At 38.4% G+C, this 22213-nt stretch overlaps 1 protein-coding gene across 1 annotated transcript in view; it reads left to right on the top strand.

Moving 5' to 3' along the window:
* The first annotated feature begins 20444 nt into the window (after nucleotides 1-20444).
* Nucleotides 20445-22213, top strand: part of TTN7 (Structural maintenance of chromosomes (SMC) family protein) — a 263011-nt gene continuing 261242 nt past the window's right edge. Inside the window, exons 1-2 of the mRNA XM_089458168.1 lie at nucleotides 20445-20489; nucleotides 21025-21100. Of these exons, the coding sequence (XP_089314294.1) occupies nucleotides 20460-20489; nucleotides 21025-21100 (106 nt within the window). The 5' untranslated portion in view covers nucleotides 20445-20459. The remainder of the gene's footprint in view (nucleotides 20490-21024; nucleotides 21101-22213) is intronic.

The following is a 22213-nucleotide window of genomic DNA, read 5'->3' as shown; positions in this document are numbered from 1 at the left end:
TATTGGATCATTGATGAATTTGTCAAAATTGTATTTGTATGCATAATGTTACTTTGTAAAACTTGCAAATTTTAAATTTACAATGTAGAATCTAGATCTATGTCTGAATTTGTATCATGAATGAGAATGTGTAAGAAATATCTAATTTTTAATATATATATATATATATATATATATATATATATATATATATATATTTTAATAAAATAATATATAATGTGTCCTGTTCCAGGGGGTCAATGTGCCCATGTCGGACGCTCGAATTTTTGTGTCCTGCGTGTCCCCATGTCAAGTGACCTTAGATGTTCTATAGTGTGTTAAAACAATATCATATATCATTTGAAGTAATTATCAGTTGCAAAAAAATGTGTTTGTCTAATTAGCACTAGAAAATCAACATGGTATCATAACTTTGGTGGAGAAAGGCCTCAACAGAGTGTTAAATTTTTGGGGTTGTTACAATATTTATGTACAACATATTTACATTTACTCCTACTGAAATTTTTGCAAAGAATTGCAGAAATTATGGTGGCTAGTAATTCCTGGTAAATATTTAATTATCAAAATATGAAGAATGTACCGCATAATTACTTTTTACTTCTATCTAAATTTATGCAAAGAATCACATAAATTATGGTGGAACAATTTAACAAAGTCAAACACTTGTAGGTGGATTATAGCCTAATTCCAATGGAGTAAAATGCAAATTTTAATGCGAGGAGAGATTTAATCTCATAAAATCAATGAGTAAATCGTTAGAGAATATGTGTGGGATGAATAGCGACATAGATCCACTAGTGTTCATAAGAAATTAACCTAGGAGATTTAAAGGGCACCTCAGAGGATTCTCCTAGGATTGACCATAAACTTAGCAAGAGTGATTTGTGTTCGAGAGGGAGAAATTGTACAGACACTTGGGATGATCAACCCAAGCATTGTTACATGATAACACCAATCTATGTGAGTTATGGCAACGAAGATTTGCTCACATGCACTACAAAGCTTTTCCAACATTGAGGAAGATGGTTGCATGTACTTCCAGATCAGTACCACTACATCCGAAATATGGTACAGAAGGGAGCAGTGAGGCTCCAATACATTTCTACAGACGAGCAAGTTATTGGCATTCTTACAAAGCCTCTGTCCCAGATGAAGTTTGTATACTTCAGGGACAAGATTGGAGTGGTTGAGAATGCCTCCCTCGTTGAGAGGGAGTGTTGATGTTGTAGCATCAAGGCAGATGTTCTCCCTAGGTCAAGGGTGTTGACTTGGTGCCATGTAATATGGCTAGGGAGAATGGCCCATATAGCATCTGGGCTCGAAGTGCTCCCTCGATCAGAAGGTTATAACCATGTTGAAGGGTTACTTGGCTAGTGGGTAGAGGGAGTGCGTCAAAGCTATGGGCAAGTATTTTTACTATTCAACTGCCATGTGACGACATGGGGGGGTGGTAAATGGGCCTAGGGCTTCACCATTGGTCAAGAAAAAATTAACTAGTTTCCAAGTGACAATTTGGTTAGTTGGTGACCCAGGACTAGTTTTGTTTTTATCCTGGTCCTGGGGTACCTGACCATATAACTAAAGGGAATTGGACAATGGGTGACTAGATCCTTTGCATGATGCTGATGTAGGATGCTTTCCACATGGTTCTGGAATGGCACGTGAAGTGGATGGATACATTAACATAGCTGACTCATTCAATCTTTTCTTGGGATGGAGAAAATTTTCAGCTAAGTGGACATCTTGAGGAAGTCAAGGTGAATCCCTCCCTAGCTAAGAGGGAGTGTTGATTTTTGGGTAGCTACGAGAGGTACTCCCCAGCTACACAAGTTAAAAGAAAGAAAATTAAATTTTTTTTTTTTAAATTTGCAAAGAGACGTGCCTCTTTGGGCACCCTAATATCACTATAAAAAGACACTCGACTTCTCATTTACTCACTCATGCATCACTCACATTTTTCTCTCTCTCACATGTGGGAAGTAATCTAAGGAAGAGGCTGAAGTTTCTAAGGAGTCAAATTTTTGAGATAGTCAATGTTTGACGCAATGTTACATTTATTGTTATCAACAATTTATTGCTGGGGGTCCAAAATTTAAATTATCGACAATATCGGGGAAAATATAAGAAATTATCAGGATATTAAAACAAAATACAAAAATAATAATTTTTTCTCAATTTGTTAATTTCTAAAACAACATCAACATCAAACAAACACATTTCTACATAACTATGAAAAGAAAATCGATATATAATATGTATAAATGTCAAGTGATACATCAGACTTCGATATTGAAATATGATATTTGTCTCGAGTCATAAGATCTAATAGAATGATACAAAATCATATCAAAACAAAAATAAATGTATGTCATAAGATGAATCATGGCAATTAAAACAATGGATTTCCCTTGTTTTCTCCCCATCAAGATCACCCTTTGAGCATTAAAATAAGATAGAAAAGGCTTAACACCCTAATCAATGATTTTGCTTGAGTGAAGTGTACATTTTTAATAGGGTCAGGAGGAGCTCAATAGTCAATGCTACCAACATCAAGATACATAGAGGGCGTTGTGATGTTGATTAAATGTTAGTTCCATGCCCTCGTACATCACATAATATTGTAGAATTGTTGCATTCCTGCCAATCCTAAAATCCTAAAAGTTGTTAAGTCTGTTGCATTTTGAGTGGAATCTAAAATTCTACTTTCTCCACATGAAATCCAATGAGGTCGGAACCACTCTCAGACATCCTTAGTCAATTAATGACAATGTTAAAAATTTAAGTAAAAGGATGAAAATGAAAGATAAAGGAAAATGCCACTTTTACTTTAAGAATTTAATATTACCATTAACTATGAACTATAGGAAATGAAAGCAATAGATTTCCTCTTGTTTGCTTGATGGAAATAGTCAGAGTATCCTCACATCTCAATCCCCTAACTCACTTTTAAAAAATTAGGGCCAAAAGAAAAAAAAAAAAAAAACGGAAATAAGTTGAAATTGACAAAAACAGGGCGATAATTTCAAAATTATCGCAACAATCACCTAAGTTATTGCGATAAATTGAAATTATTGTGATAATTTCAAAAGGCCAAATCGATAATTACTGTTGATATTATCACCCAGGTTGGTTTTGGTGATATTATCGTGATAAGTGCAACACTGGTTTGACAAGTTGAATTTTTTGAGTGTAATTACTTAATGATGTTCTCGAGCATGTTAAAGTAATATTATATATCATTGGAAGCAATTATCAGTTGCAAAAAATTGTTCTTGTCTAATTAGCACTAGAAAATCAACACATAATACAAACTCTCTTAGTTCTTCTCTCTTTCTATCCACCCTTAGCTACTCTGCTCAACTATTGAACAAAATGCCTTGGAATAGAATTGAACCCATTTTCCTTCTAGTGGCCCAGTTATAACACATCCCGATAGCCAACTAGGGGTTAAATTTGACCCATTCAACCCTTAATATGAGTTACAACTTGACTCCTTTCGAGTCTTGTTCATCATGGTCAAGTGGCTAGCCCCTTTTCCATGAGTAATGGGGTTGACGTGGCATGCGCTCAAATAATGGTGGACAAAACAGGAAGGTCAAATTCTGGGTCGCATAACTTTCACATACAAACTTCATTTGAGGTTGTTCTTACGTTGTTGGAAAGGTATCTGAGTGTATAACAACTATAGGGGGTCTAATGCAAATGAAAGTTTTTTGGACCTCAAAAAACTTCATTAAATGCCTCAAACTGCATTAGGAAGTGTTGGAAATACTGAGAGGGGGAAGTGAATCAATATTTCTTCTACAATTGTTATATTATGGCAGTTAAGATCATTAATTAAACAAGAACACAAGATGTACAACAAGAAAATAATTTTTATTAATAAAAATAATGAGGACTTCAATCCTATTATAAACAACCAAGCTCCAACCTGTACATTAAAATTCTAACTCCTTCAAGGCTCTAATATTGGTCTCAACAAGGCTCCAACCTCTTATGAGGACTCCAATCCTTAAAGACAATCCAGGCTCCAAACTGGTTTCCTACAAGGCTCTCAACCTTGTATGACGACTCCAATCCTATAGGGCTCCAACCCTTTCAAGACTTCCAAAAACTTCTTCAACAAGTCTTGAAAGATGTCTTCAATAATGCAATGCTTCAAGGATGTCTCAAGGGGTCTTCAAGAAGTTCTCCAGATCAGCTTCAAGAGTGCCTTTGATTTTGCTCCAAAAGTCTCCAGTAGTCTTCTCAAGGTGACTGTCCCAAAAGTCTCTCTAGGTCTTGTTAAGAATTGGCTTAATATCTGCTTCCAAATTAGGCTGTGATCTTGCTAAAAGAACTGCTCTTGAATGTATGAAAAATTCTTCAAGAGGTACTCCAAAATCTGCTTCAACTCTGCCTCAGGACTGCTTCAAGAAAGGCCTCTAAGGTCTTCAGGACTACAAGAAAGGTCTTCTCCTGGTTCTGCTTAAGAGTTCTTCTAAAAGGGTCTTCAAAAACTCAAAAATGTATTCTATTCTGTTCCAAAATCTCCAAATCTGCTTTAGGTTGAATTTCATAAACAACGTCAATACAGAGTCATTTCTGCTCCTTAAGGTTTTGTTCATAAGGTCTGAGAGTTATTGAGGTAGGATGACATCAAAACTTAAGACCAAGAGTTCTGTACTTTAGAGTCCTGCTCCAAATGAAGGCCGAGTACTGTTTTAGGCCTGAAACTTCCACAGGAAACTTGGATTATATCACTGTTTCTTATTACAGAAATTCAGATCTCTGTTACTCCACGGATACTTCACAGATATGCTACAGAACTTGGATGCCTTCACAGAGTATCTTAGACATTCACTGGCCCTCCTCCTTAGGTGATGTATCTTAGCCATTCACTGGCTTTTTACATAGATATACTGCAGAGATTCGCGTGCTTTTTACAGAGATGTATCACAGAATTTTGCTGGTCTCTAGCACAGTGAAATGGTCACAGGACTTCTCTCTTCATCAACAGAAATAAGCTACAAAACCTTCGCTCAGATCTGTATATCTTTTTTTCCTCAGTCGAGTTCCTTGATAAAATTACAGTCCTGAACAGGTGAGACGAGCTGCTAATTTATATTAGTCAACCCTTACTTGAACTGTTGTCTCTTTTTGGAGAAGGGAGCTGACCTGAAACTTTCGTTGGTTTCTTCTTGTTTTACCTTGGCAATAATTTTGGTAATTCATGGTTGCTACGCCTAATTTTTTTTCCTGGAGGATCTTTCCAAATATGTAAAAGAGCATCCATTGATGGAACCACAATCCATTTCCAGAATTCAATTCATCAAAAAACTTAGATCTCCATGTCTGTCTACTTGCTTTTGGTCCTCTGCCATGTTCCTGGGGTACTTCAACAAACCAGAGATGGATTGCTTTGTCGATGTTCAGAAACTCACAAGACAACAGGTTGAACAAAATAAGAGCCCATCCTGTCCATAAAAAAAACAGGAGATCAAAAGTCTTCAAAAGTACAACAAAAGATCAAAAGAGCCTCTTATTGGCTCCAACAGACTCTGCTCGGCCTCTACAATCCACTGCAAAAGAGTGCACAGAAAAAGGCTGAGTATAACTCCTCCAAATAGTCTCCAAAGTTTTCTCCTTGCGTGGTTTGCAGGCTTCAACTCGCAATAAATAGGACTGTGTTTAGAAAGTATTTGCAACCTCTCAACTCTGGCTTGCTCATTAACCTTTTACAATATAAAGTTTTGGGGCGGCTGACCACCTGGGGCCAAACGCCATGGAGGTGGCCCACCCATATATGAACAATAAAAAATATTTATTTCAAATCTTATCATGGCATATCATACTTTGGCGCCAATTAATTTTCTTTTAACTGACTTGAATTGGCGACATTCCATGTGAACACAATGGCGGTTGTATTAACCATTGTAACAAGTATTAGCCATGGTGGTGACATGTTTAGCATGTCCATTGGAGGTTCATAACAACATATATGGTGGTCAAATAATATATTACCACTGCTATAGTGTTGCTGGCGTGGCGGCCTGTATATCCGTCAACAAAATCTTTGACAAACGAAAGTTACAAAACTGCTTTTAGTTACAAGTATGTCTGGTTTTAGTTGTCACTAACTCTGGTAACGTCACTTGATTGGTAGGATCCCCCCAACTTTGGCAGATCTACCAATCGTTTGCACCATGCAATAACAATTAACACAAATAATATTTGTTCCATATGTTTTCCAACGTACAACTCATGGTGCAATGGTAAAATGTGTAGTTTGTATAGAGATCATGTATTCAAACCTGCTTGGCTTCATCTATTTGTTATTGTGAACTATTGTATAACCTTTCCATCGGACCGTGCTTTCTTGAGTACCACCGTCGTGCCACGTGGAACCACATGATTGGTCCACATGGTGCAACTCCATTGGACCACCTGTTGCCTAGTCAATGCCACCAAGTCAACCCAGTTAACACCACATGCCACATGTCGAGCGTTGAATTGCCCATGTCATTAGTTCGTAAAGGCCACGTGGCCCCTCCTAGTGCTATTAAGTGGCAGCCATGCAACTCTTCTGTTACTATTTGCCCTAAACTTCAGATTGTGATATCTTCCTCATACAAGCTTCTTTTTCGCCAGTTCAAGTTGCGCTGGATTCAGTTCGCCGAACTCTACCAATGACGCTGTTTTCGCTCAAATCCAGAGACTTTGAATTTTTGGCCATTCTTGGATCCTCCTGGATAACTAGTGGTCAATTTAACTCGAAGAATGGGTGTGAGATAACGACTTGTAATGTATGATGGAAAGTGGTAAGTATGACATAGGAATAGATGGAACTATGCTATCTCATTTGGGGCTTCCCACTCAATTAGGGCTTCACAAATAATGCCCCTCCTATACGCATTGGGCCATTAGGGGAGGTCCCACTAGACTAGGATCGAAGATTAACCCCCCATTTAAGGTGAGGGAACAAGATCATGGTCAAAACCCCTCCTTCCTCCAGTTCACCCCATAATCCATATCAAATGCCCAAATACAAACAAGCATAAGCACCTGATTGCAAAATGAATAAAGTACCTTTTGATTAGAAGCCCACCTTTTTCCATGTGCTCTTACCAGATGGGTGAGAAGCATATAGCTGATGCAGGTGGCGGAGATATAATGGCAAGAGCATGTGGATGAAGGTGGGCTTCTGATCAAAAGGTATTTTATTCATTTTGGGTGATAAGCATATGGATGATGCAAGTGGCAGGGATATAATGGCAAATCATCAACAAGTGGTGGTTGTTAGGGGTTGCGTGGTTGGCCGGCTGGATGTGAAGAATATGAGAAAAGTTTTCTCCTAGAGGGTTACCCATTTTGGTGGGTAACTGTTTAGAAACACGAAAACAATTAGAGAAACTTTGAGAACCCTGTAGTTGTGGCCTAGGGCAACACAAAATTTATTTTGACTGAGCGTCTAGTAGCCAAGGGTTGGGATTAGACAACTTGGCTGTGATACCAAATGATACAATCAAGGTTCATTATCACACAAAATATCCAAAACGTCTGGAACATAATAAAATCCACATAGTTGGGTGGGAGTGCCTGTTTGTAAGGAGTCATGTCTTTTGGGACATGCCCTTTCATAATTAATTGTACTCGTTAATCATTATTATTCATATTATTTTATAAACAGTTTTCTTCAAAACTTGTTAGAGTAGAAAAATAAAAGAAGTCTTTGTCACCTATGGGCTTCTTCGGGTGTTCATCTTTAACATCAGCTCCAAAAGCATGTTGTTTTCCCTTTATCTTATTGTTAGTCATTTCTGGACAATCTCTCTTAAAGAGTCCAAATTTCTGACAACCATAACATTGAATCTGTTGTCACTCACTAAATTATGAGTTTTAAGATGTCCCAAGTGCCAAATAACAGTGATGTTTGAAGCCATTTTTCAAACCTCAAAAGCTCTCAAAGCTAAATTGGACTGTCTCCATTGCATAGTACTCGAAACGAGCTTTCCAACGGTATGTGGAAGTCCGAAAATGGACTTCTGGATCAGAAGATAAGGCATGTTGAAGTTACCCTTTGAAAGCCAGAAAACAAAGAGGAAAAGACCAAAGGTAAAGGCTCATTGCAAATCGCATATCGGAGGTCCTAGCAATCAAGACATATCGGTGGGGTGAAACACCAATTGCCGATATTGCACTCCTGGAGCGCATCACAAATCGCAATCAGCGTTTTTCTAAAGTAGTCACAGGGGAGGTCAAAGCAAGTATCGCGATTAGCGATTGCCGATATCACAAAATCGATGATCAGGGATTTCAAGGTCCAGGGCATCGCACATCGGCGAATCGGCGTGACGACAGGGTCACAACTCCAAAAACACTGTGATATCGCGATGTTGCGATATGATAGTGTAAAGCGCCAGGAGGGTCGAAAAACGATTAACAAAGAAAACCAGTGAAAAACCAAGGGCAATCAGACCCTTTTCTCTCTCCTCTAGGGGGCACGTGGCAGAGCAGGATTGGTCCCGATAAAGGTACATGGCAGCTGACGTCAATATGACGTGGTAGTACAACTGATACATGGTAGTACTATTGACACGTGGCATGTGAATTTGGCGTTTTCAGGGGTAAAATGGAGCCAAAATAGGGTGACACGTGTCACCACTCACATGGTGACATGTGGCAAGGTATGACGTCATCTCGCAAATCGGTGATCGACAGTCCCTGCTCATCGCAAATAACAAAGGTTAGGAGGGTGCAACTAAAGACATGGTCTAGAAAAGTTGCGATTGCCGATCCTTGATATTGTGGGCTCGAAGTGAGGGGACAAGTGGCATAAGGCGGGTCGCATGGTTATGTGTGCTTTATATATCAAACCAATGGCTGGGTGGAGGAGTTGTTGAAGGTTTCTATGTGTTAAAGACTTCTCGTTGGCCCTTCCATGTCCTCTTTTCACGTGGGCCAAACCACGACGCATATCGCAATTGCAACTTTCCCGAGGGTGCAACCAGAGGCAAGGATCAAAGATCCCTGATCTCTGATATTGAGCTAAGCACTAGGTTCTAGGCCTCCGTCATATAAAGAGAATTACAGAAAGGGGTTGAAGCAAAGGGGCCTAAAAGGGATCAAAACTCGTGTGTTTTGTGATGTTTTTAGTGATAAGTGCCAACACCGGAAAATCCTCCATATTACACTATAATTGCCTCACCAGGCATATTAGGGTGCCGATAGTGTTTGACAAGGATTCTGGGAGGGTGGATGAGTTGGTAGCCGCGTTCAGAGTCTGTTATCGCCATGATGGGTAACCGCTCCCACATCGTGAAAGAGAAAGAACAATACTGATAAAGAATGAAAGTGACAAGGAACCCACTGAGAGAGGATTAGCTGTGATTTAGCAGAAACACGTCTGGACCAGAGGCCAACAAAGAAGAGTGGCGTGGAGATATTTTCTGGACCATCATTTTAGTTTCGTTGGATTTGTTTTGTTTTGTTGTTTTTGATCGCTGTATTGTTATTCTGTTTTGTTTTCAAGAAAGCTATCTTATTGTTGTAATAATTAGAGGCTGCACGCTGAGACAACTAGTCATATAGACAACCGTAAACTCCAGCCTGGAGATATTTTTGTAACTGATTTCCTTACTCCCCCTTTCCTTATAAAAGGGAGGAAGAAACACTCAGAAAAGGTTATGAATTCTGTTGAAAAACTGATGTAATTTCTGAAACTGTGTTAATTCCAGATTTGCATCTTTCAGATTATAAATGAAATAGTGGAGATTCCAACCTTCGAGTATTACAGTATGTTATTTCTCTGTTAAACTTCCATTATGTTCACATTTCCTCTCTGATTTCATGCAATTGTAGTTGCCAGAAATATCTCATATGTTCTTACGGATTTATTTGTGTTGACTAGTTAATGCACATGCCTGTATGTAATTTTGAGATTATATTTTTAAATTTGCGCTCCATCAATCATAGCATCCAATCCTCTTACATCCATATGTCTATCTTTAACTCAGATACGTATAGAACTCTTGAGGTTTCAAGCTCTATGTGATGAGTTAGTCTTCTCCCTCTCTTCTTTTATTACTTTGCAAAAAATGATTAAACTGTAAGTCCTCAAATTACTCGGCCTCAACTAGTTTTTACCTATATTCTTGTGGCTTGTATATGTGAAAGGATACCAGAAATACATGGCTTATATCCTTGGATGGAGGAACCAATCCATGCTGTTATTTGTATATTTGTAATTACTATGTGTATAAGATGTATATGACGTCTCCAATTTCCTGAAGATCATATAAGACTCATAAAGATAGATGTTACCAGGCACTAGTCTTGTAAGCAATCCAAGGCTGTCTCTGGAAGCGGCAACATCTTTTGGCGCCATTGTCAAGGAACTTATTGAAGGATTTTTCCCCTGGGATATGACAAGTGAAGCACTCTTTGTGTAGGTGAGTTCTTGTTGCTTCTATTGGACTTCTCTCTTGAGGTCTTGTGTCTCTGTATTCTTGACTTCTTCCAATTGAGTTCTAAGACTGGTAATCGTCTTCTTAGACTCTTCATTTTCCTTGATGAGTTATTTTTCTGTCTTTAATTGTGTCCAAAAATCTTGTCTTTTCCTTTTGACTTTTGAGTTCCTTTATCACCTTGATCACTTGATTTTGAAACCTTGTCTTACTCATTTCTCCAATTTCTTCATCATAATCAGATGGATCCGAATTTTCAATAACATCTTGACGTGATTGCTTTGTTGAATAAAGATTATGAAGCTTTTCCCAAAGAGCTTTAACTGTTGAATATTGACCAACTTTTGTTTTCACAGAATTTGGCAAAACATTCAAAATTACATTCATGGCCTTTGAATTGTACCTTTTAGCTTTGTCGGTAGATGTGTCTCCAAAAACAACTGATTCCCATACTCCATGTGCCTGCAAATGTACTTCCATCCTGGATTCGCATATCTAGTAATTATCTGCATCAAAATTAGGGGTTGGTACACAATACTCAATTTCTTCAGATTTTGTTGGACTTGTACCTTCTTTTGAAATCCTTGCAACCTGCTTCTTTGACTTTCCCATCTCTATGCTCTGAAATTGCCTTCTAGCGGTTAAACTATTACTGAAGGAACCAAGCTCTGATCCCAATTGTTGGAAATATTGAGAGGGGGGTGAATCAATATTTCTTAGTAATTAACACTTTTTATTCCTTTTCAGAGCATTAGTTATTCTTTAGTTATTAATAATCTTCTTTTTTAATTATAAACAATAATCAACTGTAGACAACTACATACAACAATGCAGAAAGGATGACACAAAGATTTTTAGGTGGAAAACCCCCTCCAGGTTAAAAACCACCGAACGCTTCTTTAGTAATTGCCTTCTCCCTGTTAAAATAAAATTGATTACATTAGGATTTCAGCTACAACTAAGGGAGGTGTCAACCCCCTAATTCACAGGCCACAACCTATAGGACGCTACTAAACCCTGATATCCTACTGTAGCCAGAAGGATGCCCCAACGCCCTGTAGATCAGGCCACAACTTGACGAGTACCCCAACACTTTGTTTATCAGCTGCTTTCAGAAAGGATGCTTTGCTGCCTTGTTAGTTTATCAACGACAATTGAATGGACGCCACACCCTGTGCAAGCCACAACTTGCCCTAAAACCACCTTGCTACCCTGAAGTGTTCTCGGGCCACAACTTTAAGGTGAATCCAATCCCTTGCCTTGCATCACCCTGCCACCTTGACGAGCCAAAAGACCATGTTTCACAATTTTTAGACTGCATCCCCTGTACTTTGAATCAATGTAGAATAGCTGTAAGGAAAATGTAGAATAGATATCGAATCTTGGTAGCCGTTGATCATTGTTCCCACAAACTGGTCGTTGCACAATGCTACACATCAAGCTATCACTATTCAACTACACATCACTGTCACTACACACTGTATATCATTGTCACTTCAAATCACTGCACAACTGCTTGCTATCACTGCATATGAATGAATAGTCATCAATGCACAACCACTATCATCATTGTATCAGGTTGCATTGGATGCTACAACTATTTGGTACTGCTATCAAATAATGGCACAAAAAAGGTGCCTTAGTTCATCCCTATGACCTTCTACCGATGCTCTCAAACTTTGCGCTCAGAGAGCTACTAACATACGTGTAAAATTTGCTGCAAAATTGGTCAAGCCCTGTTATCCATCTTTACATCAGTATACTTGTACAACTGGATGATATTTCCTTCAAAGACCTGCTACCATGTAAAGTCATGTCATTATGATAATACACCCTCTAGGTCATTACTACAAATCCCTAGGTCATCAATAGCACAAATTCCTAGGTTATCATTATCATAGGTCTATGTATCACAATCTTTTGATTATGTCAAGGTCAAGGTGTTAACTCACTGTTAATGTCTTATCAGTCCTATGAGTCAAACTTAACATGTCATATTAAAGTCATGTAATTGTTTTACTAGTGTGTCAAGTTAAGGTCTATGTCTCTTGCTGTCATATAGAAAATCACTATAGGTTGTATTGTGTAAGATTTAACAGCCAACGTACACTTGTCTAGGTGTTAAATCAAGGTGTCTCTAGATATTTGTCATGTTAAGACATCAAGTCAAATGTTAAGCATTTGTATGTTAGGTTCATTAGTAATGTCTAAGTATTAACTCAATTCACCCTTCTTAGTTTTGTCAATAAGCATAGCTATTACAAAAAGTCATATAGTATATGAATGTTGTTGCTTCAACTGTATCATAGTCAACGTTATGTCACCCGACTCACTGCTACAATCAATTTCATTCATCACTATAATGTCAAGTCAATTTAAGATGTTACATCAATATCAATGTGTTTATCACATATAGTCACTACTATAACCTTGCAAGAGTTGATCTACCATTAAAATATCAGCCATGGTAGAAAACCTTATTCTGATCTATAGCACAATGCAATCTATCTGCTCTGGATACTTGGAAAGTACATTTATTATTATCTTAGTAACATATACATATATGGTCATTCATCTATGTCAGTCAACAATATTGTTGCAAAGGTTCTGTCTTGGACATTGGCATAACATTATGGTTGTCAATTAATTCTATTTTTTTTAACTAGCTCATCTATATCATTAAATACTTCCATCATACATTTAATGCCTCATCGTACTAATAATGACATTTAGTAACATATTCCTTCCTTAACTTCAACATCAATATAATCTCACTCAATACTTAAGTCTCAGTCCAATGTTAGAGATGTTTTTTCTAATGCAACTTTAGTGCTATACAAGATGTGTATAATAGTGATCCAACTTCCATCAAGATGTCACAAATTGACACCAAATCTCTGCCTCAAATTGATTCTCGACTTCCATAAAGTAGGGCTTGGAGATGATTAAAAGACCGCATTAGGGTTTTCTTAATACATGGTCATAACTTTTGCATTTTAAATGAATGCAAATGGGACCAAAAGATCATCAACAAGTCTTGGAAATTTCGCCATGAAAAGCATGCCCTAGCAAGTCCTAAAAAGAAACTAGAACATACTTGAATCAAATTCGGTCTGGTTAATTAGACCTCTAAGTAACCTTCACTCAACCAAAACTTCATGCCACAAAAAATTACCACATTCTTAACAAAAACGAATCTTCCCCTAAACCAAAGTTTGCTGGTTCTTGTGCATATATAATTTGTTTGCCTAGCCGTAGCGTCTACTCGCAACAAAATTCCCTGACCTAACACGAAACACAACACAACTATTTCAATAAAAGGACTTACCTTGGAGGTCGAGAGGAAGAAAGGCTTTCTCTTCCAGTCAATAGAAGCTTCACTGCCCTAGCTTCCTCAGGAGGAATTAACCTTGAAACTACTTCAGAGGATCCTTTACTACGTCGAAAATTTCAGAGATACACACAAGGAATTGCTGTGATTTGTTATGTCTTTGAGGGTTGATTTTGTGTGTTTTTATAGTGTTAAGGAGGGCTTTTAAAGTCAGACGTTGGAGGAGTCTTTAGTCTTAAGTAATTTCTTAATATGTTAATTTATTTAATAAGTGTTATGAAAAAGGTTTTCTTATGCCCTAAGGAAAATGTGTGCTACCTTTTATGATGTATAGAATAGGCTTGTAGAAGTCATAGAGTTACATAATGGGTTGATGCCCTCCACAAGATTATGACTCCCTAAGATATAATAGCTAACACTTTAATAATAACTAATAACAACTAACCCTGAAGAACCCTATTTAAAGTTTGAAATCAGTGATTAACTTAGCTCATAGGGTCCTACGTAGGTTGTGATGTCAGTGATTGGTATATTGTCTTTGGTTCTTCAAGTTATGTAACTTATATGTGGTGAGATTGCGTTGATAAACAATGTCATATATTGACAACCGTAGGAGGAGGTGTGATGTCACTACCCCCTGGGTTTTTAGCCGACAAAATTGGGTCTTCACTTTCAAACTCAATTTTCTGTCAAACCAGGAGGAACAACGCAACGTACCACATATCAACAAAAACATCTCTTCAAGGAGAATCTAATCACCTAGATCTCCAACACAAACTCAATTGTTTGACCTACCAAAAACCCTCGACAAAGTCGGGGCACATGCTTAGTCTAGGGAACCCAAACCCTAGGACTTGGGTTTTCAACCATCCAATAGTGGAGCTACCAACTTGATGTAATCTGACAATTACTAGGAAGCGTTCATTAACCATTTGACATCAATGAATGGTGTTTTTAATCAAAGTCAAACCTAGTCAACTCCAGGGGTTTACAACAATGACAACAACATTCAACATCATGTGATTCCCTAGGAGACACTATTGTTAGGGCTTAGAAAAAGAGGAGATGAGAGGTGAAAAGTTTTTCGTTTAGGTGATCACCAAGGATTAGACCAGTGCCTAGTCTATTGGGAGAATGGAGTCAATGAGATTTTGATGTTTAGAGCTTCTTTTACCTAATCAAGGAGGCCCCTAGCAACTTCGCATAACCCTAAAGCCAACAATTAGGTCACTAGGAAAATTTATACTTCTTTGATGCTGTAATTGATGACTTACCAAGGTAATTATGAAGATCTTATACCTCTACGAACATTCATTTACTATACCATGCATAAAACATATGAAAAATCCTCACAAAGTCAAGATTCAAGAAATTCACAGTTCATTAGGGTAGCCACTCCAACTTCATGAGTGAAAATTTTCATACATTATGCATGTGACATAAATAAAAGATAGATCATGAAAAAACCACTTACAAGCATAACGAATATATCCAATCATCACGAGAGACAAAAATCGAAGCTCCAAGACCAAGACAAGATTTCCAAACATCAAAATGCATCAAAGATCTCCAATTCGTCCTCCAATAGCTATATAGCGAAAATCCTAGAAGAAACAATGATCCAAATCCAAGTGATGATAAAATGAAATGATCATTACGTCAATATATCTCCTCTAAGGGGTTCAATTTGCCTAATTTGGCCTAATGATGCTCCAACTAATAAAATAATGTGCAAAAATAACATTACTTGGTGACAAGCCCAACAAGATAGCTCCATAATAAAAAGAAATAAGCCTCTCAAGAGGGAAAAATGATAGATTCAATAGGTCAAAGGGCCATTGAAGAGGCCTAGTGGAGTCCAATGTGTGCCAAAATGAATGGATGGGCTCGAAACGTAGTGATAAAAGGGGTGGGCCCTTGATATCCAAGAAATGACCATGGTGCCTCTAAGTGGTTATGGGGGCACAAAACATCCTCATGGGTCTCCAAATGGATCGAACAAGCTTGTACCCATTTGTAAGGGCTGGAAGAATGATGCAAGCCCCCCTTTGTCTCCCATGGTGAGACACATCCTCATCTGGGCCCTGGATCAGCTGACAAGTGTGTGGTTCAAGAGTGTAGCCGGTTGGGCATGGTGGTCTAGGTGCATCATCTGTAGTATTCCTAGTGGAAATTTACAATGATAAACAAAGCAAACATATAAAAAACACACACAAAAATTTACAACACATTAAACACCCATAAATCTCCATAAATTGCACTGAGCTGAGCCATTTTATTGATATAAATGTTGGGTACAAAGGTAAGATTAGAAATCATGCACCTGGGCTTGCCCAAGGCAAGCTAACAATGTCCAGGTGATGAAATAAGCTGCTCTAACATGCAAAATGGCTGTCCCAAACAATCTCTGCGTTGTGCCAGCGAAAAATGCACTGCTGGTCTAGGTGCATCATCTGTAGTATTCCAAGTGGAAATTTACAATGATAAACAACGCAAACATAGTAAAAACACACACAAAAATTACAACACATTAAACACCCAAAAATCTCCATAAACTGCGTTGAGCTGAGCCATTTTATTGATATAAATGTTGGGTACAAAGGTAAGATCAGAAAGCATGCACCTGGGCTTGCCCAAGGCAAACTAACAATGTCCAGGTGATGAAATAAGATGTTCTAACATGCAAAATGGCTGTCCTAAACAATATCTGCGTTGTCCCAACGAAAACTACACTGCTGGTTGCAAATAATAGCTACTAGGGCCTCCTTCGATGCTCATAAAATTCTGGGAAATTAACCCCAAGCTCTCCACCAATAAGCCACAAAAACCCACGAAGGAATTGGCCAAATGTTGACCTTGGAATTTCGGCCCAATTTCCCGTAGCTCCTCCAATTGCTGGGTATTTCAACCCACCTATAAATAAGGCTGCCAACTACTGCCAAAATGGCTGAGAAACTCAACAAAACTCCCTTTCAGGTTGCTCCCACAATCGCAGCCCCAAAATCAACCTCCTTTAAGTGTCCCACGTGTGACAAGGAAAAGGACTGTGTAGGCCTACGCTGTCTTTGTTGAAGCTGCTCCAAGAGCACACTGAAATGCCCTTGGATTGATATGGAACTGAATAGAATTCCCCCCTAGGGCTGACACTCAAAGTCTACTGAAGTAAGGGCTTGAAAATCTCTTGTGCTTAACAACACATGCAGCCTTGGCCTCTAGCTCAAGCGTGTTAGTCAAGGTAAATGCTCAAATGATCAAGAATGCCACAAATGAGTGTCTTCTCCTCTTTTGTTGATGTGCTTCCCTAATTGCCTATGTGGGCCCAACCATTCAAACTCCCCTTCAATTTCCCTCCAAAGAGTGCATATTTCCTGGGGGGGCGTATTTCTCCATGAGTGGTCCCCACCTCCCACTAGCACTTCGATTTTCTTCCCTTTCTCTAATGTTTGGGCCTTTCCTTAGCTTCACAATTAAAGTGGAGTTCCCTAACCCACTTTTCCTAAGTACAAATGCAAAATAAGACAAAATGGCCAAAATTGATCTTTTCCCTTAGCAATATTGCTAAGTGGGAATATCACATCATCATTGTCAAATAAATGGAACACTAACAAGCAATGAGTGGCATTGAAAGATCCCATGTGTGGCAATCTGCTCTTTGCTAAGGTGGAGCTCCATGGCTCTTAACACTCACCCTACAAATGCCAATATGACCCTCTGGAGGGCATGGACCCCGTATAGGGAGACCAAACCCAAGATGAATACCCACCTGCAATCATGTATAAAATCCAATGTGTCCCTTCACCTTCTAGTACAATTAAACATTAGTGCAATTGGGACAAGTGGACACTTCATATTGGCATGCCCTTCCACAGTGGGCTTTAGAACGTACAAGTGTCTCCAAGTTCAAAAAGAAGGTTAACCAAGGACCCTATTAGGTGGTTTCAACCTTTAAGGTGAGTGACATGCCCATGGTACATCCATCAAATGGCAGGTGGCATGTGATATGATGATGGAATGGAGTGGGGCAACAGGGGAAGGCTCCAAGACACATGCCACAGTACAAGGGTAGCTATGATAGGGGAAACCCACACTTGGGTATATAAATGAGGGAGGGAGAAATTGTGTTACATGAGTTACCTCGACCTTTGTTTCTTGACCCTTCTTCATATGCCTTTTGCTTTTTATTGATTTTTCCTTTTGTAATTGCTCGAGGCTCTAGGGGATGAGAGCATGATGTGTGAAATATAATAGTGAATACCCCCTTAAGATGGGGCAGTTCATTGCCCACCAGGGTTTGGGACAATCATGGGTTGCTTAATGATGAAAGGGGCCAACATAAGGGGCCCTAGGAACCAAGGTGATGCCCATAATGATAGGGGTAGAGTTCATGTTGGCGTTTTCCCACGTGCTAAATTTGTATGTCCTGACTATCTTTTGCATTTTATGGTACTTTCCTTGTTTAGAGTGGCCAAACTATGGTTTTTCCTTTCTTTTTAGTTCCATCAACCTCTGGGGTATCATTGCAGGCCCGACCCAAGGTGTGGACAAGGGGAGGGGGAGGCTAACTCCTTGTGGACCAAATGGACAAATGTGGACTCAGATGGGAAATATGGTGAATGGGGTTATAATGAGCAAAGGGAAGCGATGTATATGGTGTCGGGAAGTGGGACCACACAACCAAAATCAGAGTTTCCCATGTAGTGCCACCCCTAAAGCTAGTAGCCAATAAAGGAGATCCCACGGGACTAAGATACAAGGTTAACCATCGAATTTGACAGAGGAGACAAGAGTACAGCAACAAACCAAGCCCACTTGTTTCGCCGAATCCCTCCACTAATCCATGCCCAAAAGTGTCCATGATAAATAAACAGAGATACTCAATTACAATGAAAAGCCATACCTTCAGGGTTGGAAGGCCCACCTTCAAACATACGATCATAATAGATGGGCAAGGGAGCATATGGCTAGTTCAGGCAGCGGAGATAATGGCACATCGAGCTATCTAGTGGCTGCAAAAGGCTGTTGGCTATTGACCGAGGATCATCTAGGAGAAACATTCCCCCCCTATGGATATCACCCACAAGTGGTGGATAACATCTGGCTCCAACTATAGGACATGATCTCTCAAAAGAGTGCACAAATGTACTTGAAATGGTATGAGAAACTCACCGAACATTTGTTGAAACTAAATTTCAAACACAATGATCTAGATGATGCAACTTTGTTTTTCAAGAAAGTTGGCAAAACAGTTGTATATCTTGTGGTCTATGTAGATGATCTACTGATGCCATGGAAGAATGAAAATTATATTGCATCCGTAAAGAAAGAATTGAGGAAAGGTTTAGAAATGACAGATTTGGGATATGTTCACTAATATCTTGGTATTGAAGTAACCCAACATCCGAAGTTTATATTCTTCTCTCAAAAGAAGTACATTGGAGATCTGTTAAACAAATTTGGCATGGCTGAGTGTAATCATTTGACCACTCCGATGGAGTAAAATTTAAAGCTCAGACCCACTAAAGGAAATGAATTTGAGGATGCAATAAAGTACAGACAACTCGTAGAAGTCTAACAACTTGACCACTACCAGACCGTACATTTCATTCGCTGTTGAATCTCTCTAGGTTTATGCAAAAGCCTTGTGAGGGTCATTGGTTTGCTTCAAAAAGAGTTCTAAAATACTTGAAGGGAACTCAAGGATTTGGGCTTAAGTATACACAGGTGGATGACTTCAGCTTGATTGGATACTCTGATTTAGATTTTGATGGAGATAAAGAAAATGGAGTATCTACTCCAGGTTATGTTATGAGTCTTGGATCAGGAGCTGTCTCCTAAAGGTCATGCAAACAATTAGTTCCAGCAGATTCCACAATTGAGGCTGCATATGCGGCAGCTGCAGAAGCAACAAAGGAAATCTGCAGCTCAGGAAAATTCTGGATGATTTGCAGGAGAAACAAGTGCATTCACCTCCTTTTTTGATTGACAACACTTCTGCAATAAAGTTGGCCAAGAACCCAGAGTTCCATGATTGTACCAAGCACGTCAATGCAAAGTATCATCTGATTTGACATCATGTTGAGGCCAAGACTATTCAACTACGTCGTTGTTCCACAAATGAGTAGATTGCAGACATCTTCACCAAAGCATCTGGAAGAGAAAAGTTTGAAAGATTCAGATGATGCTTGGACTCACCAAGATCCCTTCAGATTAAGGGGGGGAATGTTGACACCCAATCTTTGGGTTTAGGAAACTCTTGTAAATATTTTGAATAGAAAAATAGAGAAGACGAAGAGACATTGGAATACGAATTCCAATAGTCTCCCCTTCCTTCTATATATTCATGATTTCCCTTAATGAAAAACATAATTCATTCAGAGTTACACAAACCTGGCCTGACACGTATCTTAGCTGTGTTGGAATCTTTGGTATTTGTTATTGTTACTATTGTTGAACTTTGTTGCTGGTACTCTGAGATCTATTTCCAAATTTATTGTAGTCTCAGATTTTGCATTTATTTTAGTCTTTAGATTTAAGATTTAAAATTCAGTTATAACATCAGAATTATGGTTAGCTTACTAACAATTTCACTAAGAATCTTTGCATTAGAAGTGAGATAAAAAAATGCTATTTTTCTACCATTCACAGGTATGAGACTAAGGCATAATAATGTAGAATGTGGTCAGATGTCAAATTTTCTCATGACAAATATAAAGGTACAAGGTGCACAACCATGAATTGTAATCTGGAAAAGAAGTCATAAAATAGGATCATACTGTGTTCTTTGTTAATTTTTATAGCATATCCACTATTTTGTGTTGATAAACATGCAATTAATGATATCCTCGTTTTTGTTCTTTGATCCAAAGTAGAGCTGTAGATTTTGATGTTGACAAAGAGGGAGCAAGCTTATATGAAGTGATAATAACTTTGACTAAATAAAAGAATGTCAATAAAAGTAGTTGGCCTTAAATTCTTCAAGATCAAAATCTACTGCCCTTTAGAATCTGACTTGACAGCAGAAAAGTTAACTCCAAAATAGACATGATTACCATCCCTTTATAACTATTGTTTTTCAGACAATGTTATTGAAACTATTTAAATTCAAAAGATGATAAATATTAGTATTTATCAAAGATGCTTTGTTTCAAAGATATTTGTGAATATTTATGTTTCAAAGATATTATGTTTCTTGAGTGTAAAATATTTATAATATTATGTCTCAGTATAATTCATAGGTGTTCTTCTCAGGTGATTATTGAGGGTTTCAAAAGTTACAAGGAGCAGGTTGCGACAGAGCCATTTAGCTCCAAGCATAATTGTGTGGGTAATGCTCTTTTGAAATCCCATATGCTTCTATAAAATGAACATGTTGTATTGCTTATCTACAACTTTTGGCTATTGTTTATTTTGAAGTCTTTGGGACATAATTTGTTCTGAGTCTTGTATCTACATCTTCTTGCGCAGTTGAGGCCTTAATGCTTCTTGACACATTAGATGTTGACTATTTGTAGTAGTTGTCCAAAGACTTTCCTCAAACTAGGAAGAGAAACCATTTAATACCAGTGTCTGACCATCTACCATGACCTTGATATATTTGAGCGTCTATTGGATCAAGGGGCTATCTAGGGAGACTTCACCTAAATAGAGCAAGTGACAATGGTAACTTGTCTCAGAATCTGTGTTCTCAGAAATGTTTTGGCATCCCACGGCAGAGAAAGTGCTTTCAAAGTGATCATGGAAGATTTCTTGTATGTTAGAAAGAGCTTTGAAAGTGATCATGTTAATCTTCTACAGAGTGTGTTTGCTTTTCAAGTACTAGAAGTATAACTTAGTGGATTCAACTCCCTCCTTGGCCGAGTTGAATTTGGATGGAATGTTGGTCTCTTGGTTTTATAATTGTCAAAAATTCTAAGTTGTTTCTCTTGAACATTGGCTCTTTGCTTGTTCTCTGTATGAAACAAGTCCATCTCTAAATCAGGTCAGGCCCTACAAAACTGATTTTGAGATTGGTTTTCTATTTTCCCTTATGCTAGTTCACTGTTTTTACTCATTTCTAAGAAGTTTGACTATTGTAACTATTGCAGCGTCCATTTACATGATCCATACCATATTGTCAGTTGTACCTGTAACCCTGTTCTATAACTAATTAACAACACATGAAATTCACTAAATTTAGAGGGAGATATTAAGCTTATAGTTGACCTGAGCACCATGATTGTAGTTACACAATGGTGATGTAAATCCTCCACTTTTATTGAATGGCTCAATTTGCTAGTGAAGGTGGCCTTCTCAATGTTTCCATCTACATGGACTCACGTACTTTGTAATGGCAGGTAGGGTCTCCTTTTTCATTTCCATTTTTCCACCAAATGCTAGCAATGACGATGTTCTTCCATTATAGTCTGTTGGATTCCTAGCTATGGGGAAGCACCCCCCC

This window comes from Pinus tabuliformis, chromosome 7 (assembly GCF_031772625.1).
Source record: "Pinus tabuliformis cultivar Carrire ecotype Pingquan chromosome 7, CPIR1, whole genome shotgun sequence".
NCBI classification, from domain to species: Eukaryota; Viridiplantae; Streptophyta; class Pinopsida; order Pinales; family Pinaceae; genus Pinus; species Pinus tabuliformis.
Note: the sequence above shows the minus strand (reverse complement) of the source record. Positions and strands in the feature narration are given on the sequence as shown.